Genomic DNA, 8,116 nt, shown 5'->3' on the forward strand with positions numbered 1-8,116 from the left:
TGGATCGGTTACTTTTTGAGGTCAAACAACATCCAATCCGCACAAGTGCAGATTTTAGATTTTTCAATCCAATCTAATCCGCACAAGTGCGGATATCCACATTTTGCGGATTGGATTGGATTGAATCGTGCGAATTGGATTGGATCGGATACTTTGTGAACACTCCTACTATAAAATACACCATGATGTAAAACTATGGCTTAGCCCAATAGTGATTTGGATGGAAAATTAAAAATGAATAATAATAAGTAATAATATGTGCACTAAAATATTATACTTAATAAATAATAATATTTTTCAACCAACCACATTTAACTAAGATGAGACGTATTCATTAATAAAGTATATTTTGTGTGTACATAATATTACTGGAGAACTAATAATAATGCTAAGGGATTTGATATTTTGCCTAAAATTTGAGTTAAAAAATGATATATGTGATCTAAATTTACTATTTTCAGTAAGCTTTATAAATTTAATTTGGGTACAATATGACTGATTCTATATCGATAAGCGAAATTTGGTTATGATGGGCAAGATAGAAAATTTATAAATTTGTACAAATATTAATTTCATCGGTGCTATAACAATGTCCAAAATTTAATATCTCACGTCTTTCAAAAACAAATAATAAGAATAAAAAAAATATCTCACATAAATTAGAAATTTATCATTAATAATCAATTTTACGATGAAAGAGCATACAAATGGAAATGGCCTTTAGTTAATTTGGTATTTGGTCACATAAAGCCTTTAAGATGATTCTTAGAATTTGTGAGGAACACTAATATGTCCCTCTTTGATTTTGGTTTGGTGTCAAATTCTTTTTTGTTTATATTTTTTTGGTGTGTGTGTCTACATGAAAGATAACAACAACGAAACAAACAATATCAAAGTATTAAGGCTTGTCGAACTCCAAACCCAAATTATTAATCACTTGATTAATTAAGAGACTTGCAAGTTGACCAGTCAACAGAATATTTGAAAGGTCAATACCAACTAAGCTGCTTGTTGTAATCATAACTGTTGGGCAATATAAGAACATTGATGAGTGATGACACATCACAACCTATTTAAGAGGATTCATACATACACAATCTTATTATATCTTTTTTATTAAGACAATAATTAGCTTCTTAAATCTTGGACTGTGCCTTCTTTAGGTACAGTAAGTAATTATCAATTATTTAGGGTGGGCGACTCAGGATTGGTTTTGAGTTGAAATAAATTATAGGTAAAAAAAAAAATATTAAATTTTTATTATAAAAATAAATAATATTTTTAAAAATTATTAAAGGCTCCTAAAAGCGGGCCTAGCGCCCCTGCCAGAGGTTTTAAGATCTGTATTGAAGACACCTCACATATAAAATATAGTATACATATGTATGGAGGTAAATTGTACACTACTGCTTTAATCTTTTGCAGTGTACTTTATGCATCAACTTTTTTTGGACTATAGCATCCAAGTTAAATAAACTGCATTAAAAAAAAATTGTAATTCCCTTCAAATTTCATTATTGCTGCAAATAGTACATGGGGTGGACCCAAAAGCCCACGACTGGAATTTCTGACTGTTATCTTATTAAACTAGGTACTGAAGACAAAAGTTATTGCCTTTTATTTAACAAGAAGGCTCATGTGTACTTGATTTTCTTGTTTAAGTAAAGACCAAGTAACAATAAAAGCCAAGAATATTAAGCTATAATTGAATTAGATCAAAGGATGAGAAATGGTTTTGAAACTCTGGAAAGTTTAACAAGGGTAGGGCAGCCATGTTCAAGATTCAGCTTGTCTGAACCTGTCAAGTGTTACACGACACTAGAATATGCAGACACGTACATATGGGGAATTTAATTTGTCAAAAACAAAAAGACAACTTCGAAAAAGCCATACAAATAAAATAAAATGAAGGACAATAGTGATCTGTTATCTTCAACAAATAACACAAAAGAAAATGTGAAAAATGGTTCAAGGGGGTCATCTTTTTGCCGAAAGAAAAAGGTAGAAATAAGCCACCACTTTAAACTGTTGCTTTTTGTTTATGTATGCAAACCAAGCTTTTGGGGACATGAAAAGCTGTAAAACGTTTAGCTGATAATCTGAATTTGTTAACACATATTATTGGTGTCAAAAGATAAGATTTTCTACTTAAACAAAGAGTTTAGCCACTTACTTGTGAGTTGTGCTGTGCTCCCATTAACAGAGGCCACCAGACAATGTCAAAATCAAGTTAGGGACTAAACAAAAGATGCCCTCTTAGCTCACTAATGTATAAATTTTATTGGGGAATATGGCTCAGCCGTTTTAATTAATACAAGAGCTTACAAATCATAATTACACCTCTTAAATAAAAGTGATAATCTATGACATAGATCTAACGAAGAGGACGATAGTGGACTAATTTAGAGCTCGTTAATTCATTAACTCTGCATGCACGCAGATGACAATTAATGCAACACTCATTTCATCTAGCAAGTTCTGGCTAGTGACTATTGCTGAACATTGTGATAAAAAAAACCAAACTTAGTTGTATTAAGAATTTTAACTTATAAGAACATTTAACATGCATGAAATGGACAGAAGATAAAGAACAAAATAAGGATACAAGAAACGTGTAAACTGCCAATAATTACTGATAACAATTATGCAAAGTTTCAACAAAGTACAAGCACATCCAAGAGAATTGCAAGCCTATAGACAAAGTTTCACAAGAATCAGAGTTCTTAACAAATGTACATAGATAAATGGTGTGCCTATATATAATCACAGGATGCGGCGGGACAGGCTTAAACCTTTTAGAAGGATGAGCCTTAATTAACATCTCCCATGAACAAATTTACGCTGTACAAAACTTGAGTCCAATGGAGAGTTACTGCTTCTAACAGAATAACTGTTGAGGATTGCAGAAAAGAGTGGAAACTTTTTCTTATCACCCATCTGCTGATATACGACCAGGTGAAGGAATTCCATGCTTTTGAAACCATTCAGGCATGTGGAATTTTTCATAGAGTGCAGGTCTGACGTCTTTCTGCTCAGAGAGTTCCTTGAGGAGTGGAAGAAGGACGTCCAAAAGCTGATTGAGAAATAAGAGAAAAATATAAGAATGTACTCATCAAGAGATGACAGAATATCATATGTAGAAATTTCATTTGTTAGATCTTAAGAGACCTGTGTGTCGTGCGGTTGTCCCGCTGTAAATGGAATACATGGAATCCCATTCACAGGTTGTAACAAGAAGCTGAAGGGGTTGTTGTCAACGATTACTATTCGACACATATCCTTTGCTAAACCAGTGAGATCCTTAACATGCTCCCGATACTCCCTGTATATCTCAAGCATCAAAGGTTATTTACAGAACATAAAACTAATGGCAGATGCATGACCAAATATAAAATTCATTATTCCAACAAAAGTACTCGAACCAATCAGCTAATTTGATTTATCTCAAAAACGAAAAATAGCTAACAAGATATTACATTGCATTGACTTGTAATCTAAATGGATATTAAGTAAATTGTACAATGTTTAATGTGTGGTAATTAGTGTGCTAAACGGGACTCGATCCTGAGACCTTGTGGGAGCAACCACATGTTTGACCATTTGAGATACCCTCTTGGGTTACACGAATAAATTTGCAAATGTAAATCAGCATAGCACGCTGGTGCCGAGGTCAACAAGAATCTTATCCAAGTTGAAACACTCTTCACAGCCAATCTGAGATTCTAGCATGACCCACTAGCTATTGCTAGAACAATAAAATGACAACACTCCACGATTTGAGAGCAGATGATTGGATTTGAAACAACTAATCCAATCACATACCCTGTATATTCTCAGTGATTATCCCACAATTAGAAGAAAACGTCATAAGCTGTGGCCTCCCATAAACCAAGCATCATTAGATGAGACCCTTGCACTAATGTACTACTTAGTTGACATGCACAACAAAGACACACAAACACGAGTACACCACTCAACAAAAATGGTTCCCCATTTCAGTATCAACAGCTATAAAGAATATACCAAACAGTACTTACGTGCTTGTAGTAGAAGGTCGATAAAGTCTACGACAGAATAGATTCTCCTCGTCTATTCTATCAACAAGAGGTCTGGCATAACCTGTGTCATGTTAAAAAAAAAAGAAAATGGGGGATCAAATTAAGAGAAGGGTGCACCCCTTAAACGCCCAAAACATTAATAGTGATAATAAGCAGACCTTCAAGACCAGCAGTAAACAGCACAAGATCAGCAAATGTGCCTAGTTGTTTCAAGAATTCATGCAATCCAGGACGCTCAAAAACTGTTACATAATTGACTTTAGGCCTTCCTTCACATTCCTTAAAATCCCAATACGCTCAAGTAAGTACAAGTTTGATCATTTGAACTAATACCAATCAAAATGAACACACTACAAATAATTCTTATCATAATAAGCAAAATCACCTTATCAGAAGAGAAACATTCAAGCTCAAACCACTTCAACCCAGCTTCAGTAGCTTGGTTCCTGATACCAACAGGTAAGCTTGATGTCTCATATGCACACACTAGAGTCTCGTCCAAGTCAAGCACAACCTGTGGAGTGGAGCTCTTATATTCTCAGTATAATAAATAAACCATTTTTCAAATTTATTACAAAAGATTTAGTTAAATTTCCGTATTGGATAAAACTAATTGTAACTGCTTAACAAATAAATAAGCAAATAATTCAAAAATACAATATATTTTCCCATCAAAACTATGTAAGAACGAAGTATTTTTTTATGAAACGAATAAAAATTCAATATTCAGCACCATAATTGAAACGAGTCACGGAGTTTCCCAAGCTCAAATAACATATTCAAAAAAAGAGTACCGTGAGTTTCTGGGTACGGTGGTCGGAGTCGGAGTTAGAATCGTGGACTGTGGCGATTTGAACAGTGGAGTCAGGCGGGAGGTCATGGTCTGGTAATTCGATGACCGGTAAGGGTTTGAAAGAAGGAGAAGAAGCAGAGGTAGAAGAGGAAGAGATAAGAGGGAGGTGACCGAGAGCTCTAAGGATCCGAAGAAAGATCTGAAAGAAGAACCCTAACCAGTTGAGAAGAGCTCTCCAGACTTGAACAGTTCTGGGCAAGTAAACCACCTCGGCCTGAGTCAACTCAGCCATTGTCCGGCAAGAAAACGACGACTGATAATAAAGTAACGAATCACGATGCGTCTGTGGTGCGTATGACGTTAACGTGTCCCAAAATAGAGAGGGTTCGTCCTTGGTAGTTGTATGGATTAGATTTTCCAAAGCCAATCAAACCTCTTTTTTCTCTCTCTAGTTTTCTCGGCGATGGCACCTTCGACGAAGTCTAGAGAGAAAGCCAAGCAAGTGGTGAAGGACACTGAGAATATCCATACGCGCTGTAAACGCGAGTGAGGTTTCAGTGGGAGAGTTAGCAGTGAAGAATGCGTAGAGAGTGGCGTACACGCTTCGAAAGAGAGGCTGGGTAAAAGGAGAGTGGCGGAGAAAAGTAAGAGAAGAAAAGGAGGCTATTGGGATAGTGAATCCAAATCGGCCAATCAGATGAGACAATTTTTTGCTGTAAAAGACTACGTTGATCAAACTTCAAATCATTATAATAACTAAATAATTCACATTTTATATGTTTTTTTTTTGTACGTTTTTTGTTTTTTATTTAAAAAATAAATAAAATGTTGGAGTGGTCGTTAAAACAGGGTATTGTAATGAAGTTAAATAAAATTAATCTCCATTAGACAAAATATTAGCTAAAATTATGGAATCAATATTTAATGTATGCCGCATTATGGAATAGAATGGACTTGTGTGTGCGTGTATTTTTTTTTACTCTCTAAATAGAAATTAAGAAGTTCAAATGTTTGTTGTCTATTTTCGCTATTTACGAAAACAAAAAGAATTGCGACTAAATTCTCGCAACTATCATTATTTCAAATTTTAGTGGTACAACTCTCATAACTAGTGAAATAGTACTAAATTTAAAGTGTTGTTATGAAATATTAGTATTATGTAATATTATAATTTAGAGAAAGAAAATAGAGAAGAGATGAGAATTTTCTGAGTGATTTATTCCAATAGGTGATCTCCTATTTATACACATACAAGAGTCAAATATTAAGAAACTAAGAGAAAGGGAAACTAAGAAAAAGGGAATGTTGATTACATTAATGGTAATAAATAAAAGATTTGGACATCCACATAATTAATACTATTTATAACACTCCCCCTTGGATGTCCATAATAACTGCCTCATTAAAAACCTCGCCGAGAAAACCCAGTGGGACAAAACTCGGTCAAGGAAAAAAGAGTGCAGTATGAAATTACTCCCCCTCATTTTGGCATTCGTGGAGATCCTTTAATCGACGCATTCCAATCTTGTGAACCATCTTCTCAAAAGTTGATGTTGGTAATGACTTCGTGAATAAGTCTGCAAGATTATCGCTTGATCGAATTTGTTGAACATCGATATCACCATTTTCTTGAAGATTGTGTGTAAAGAAGAATTTTGGTGAAATATGTTTAGTTCTGTCTCCTTTAATGTACCCTCCTTTAAGTTGAGCGATGCAAGCAGCATTATCTTCATAGAGAATTGTTGGTACTTCTTTATTAGATGTTAATCCACATGTTCCTCGAATATGTTGTGTCATTGATCTTAACCAAACACATTCTCGACTTGCCTCGTGAATTGCAAGTGTCTCAACATGATTTGAGGAAGTAGCCACCAGAGTTTGCTTTGTGGATCGCCAGGATATAGCAGTGTCACCGCAAGTGAACAAATAGCCAGTTTGAGATCTGGCTTTATGTGGATCAGATAAATATCCTGCATCTGCGTAGCCAATAAGTTGTGACCCACAATTATTAGAATAGAATAATCCTTTATCAATAGTACCCTGGAGATAGCGGAGTATGTGCTTAATCCCTTTCCAATGTCTATATGTTGGAGCAGAACTAAATCTTGCTAATAAATTGACAGAGAAAGCTATATCAGGTCTTGTACAATTAGCAAGATACATCAATGCTCCTATTGCACTAAGATATGGTACTTCTGGACCAAGGAGCTCTTCATGTTCTTCTTTAGGTCGAAAAGGATCTTTTTCTACATCAAGTGACCTGACTACCATTGGGCTACTCAATGGGTGTGATTTATCCATATAAAACCGTCTCAAAATTTTTTCAGTATAAGTTGACTGATGAATGAAAATTCCACATTTTAAATGCTCAATTTGTAGACCAAGACAAAAAAATTTTTTTCCTAAATCTTTCATTTCGAACTCTTTCTTTAGATATTCCACAGCTTCTGAAAGTTTTTCAGGAGTTCCAATAATATTCAAATCATCAACATATACAGTAATGATAACAAACTCAGGACTTAAACTTTTTATAAAAACACATGGGCAAATAGGATCATTTTTATATCCTTGTTTTAATAAATATTCACTAAGTCGATTGTACCACATGCGTCCTGATTGTTTTAATCCATACAATGATCTTTGTAATTTAATTGAGCACATTTCTCGATTGCTTGAATTATATGCATCAGGCATCTTAAATCCTTCAGGGATCTTCATGTAAATATCACTATCTAGTGATCCATATAAATAAGCTGTGACTACATCCATTAATCGCATATCGAGTTTTTCACTCACAGCCAAGCTAACCAAATATCTTAATGTTATTGCATCCACCACAGGAGAATATGTCTCCTCATAATCAATACCTGGCCTTTGAGAAAAACCTTGAGCTACAAGTCTTGCTTTGTATCTCACAACTTCATTTTTCTCATTTCTTTTACGTAAACATACCCATTTGTATCCAACGGGTTTCACACCTTCAGGTGTTTGGACTATAGGTCCAAATACTTTGCGTTTAGCAAGTGAATTCAATTCTGCTTGAATTGCTTCTTTCCATTTTGGCCAATCTTTTCTATTTTGACATTCTTTGATAGATTTAGGTTCAAGATCCTCGTTTTCATTCATAATTTCTAGCGCTACATTATAAGCAAAAATATTGTCGACAATTACTTCGAGTCGGTTCCATTCTTTTCTTGTATTGACATAATTTATTGAGATCTCATTATTGCTAATATTTTCAGGTACCTGAATCTCTTCAAGAGAT

At 34.5% G+C, this 8,116-nt stretch overlaps 1 protein-coding gene and 1 long non-coding RNA gene across 2 annotated transcripts; both read right to left on the minus strand.

Moving 5' to 3' along the window:
* Positions 1-1,481: 1,481 nt before the first annotated feature.
* Positions 1,482-2,221, minus strand: LOC133030805 (uncharacterized). The gene is made up of 2 exons (XR_009684349.1): positions 2,174-2,221; positions 1,482-2,091 (listed from the first exon to the last, which is right to left on the minus strand). It is a non-coding gene; the product is annotated as an uncharacterized LOC133030805 (long non-coding RNA).
* Positions 2,222-2,602: 381 nt separating this feature from the next.
* LOC115707608 (uncharacterized) lies at positions 2,603-5,733 on the minus strand. Its single transcript, XM_030635622.2, has 6 exons — positions 4,853-5,733; positions 4,444-4,572; positions 4,217-4,337; positions 4,038-4,119; positions 3,169-3,322; positions 2,603-3,073 (listed from the first exon to the last, which is right to left on the minus strand). The coding sequence occupies exons 1-6, from the start codon at positions 5,141-5,143 to the stop codon at positions 2,930-2,932; spliced, it is 921 nt and encodes a 306-aa protein (XP_030491482.1). The 5' UTR covers positions 5,144-5,733; the 3' UTR covers positions 2,603-2,929.
* Between the last annotated feature and the right edge of the window lie 2,383 nt (positions 5,734-8,116).

Source organism: Cannabis sativa, chromosome 1, assembly GCF_029168945.1.
Source record: "Cannabis sativa cultivar Pink pepper isolate KNU-18-1 chromosome 1, ASM2916894v1, whole genome shotgun sequence".
Taxonomy (NCBI): Eukaryota; Viridiplantae; Streptophyta; class Magnoliopsida; order Rosales; family Cannabaceae; genus Cannabis; species Cannabis sativa.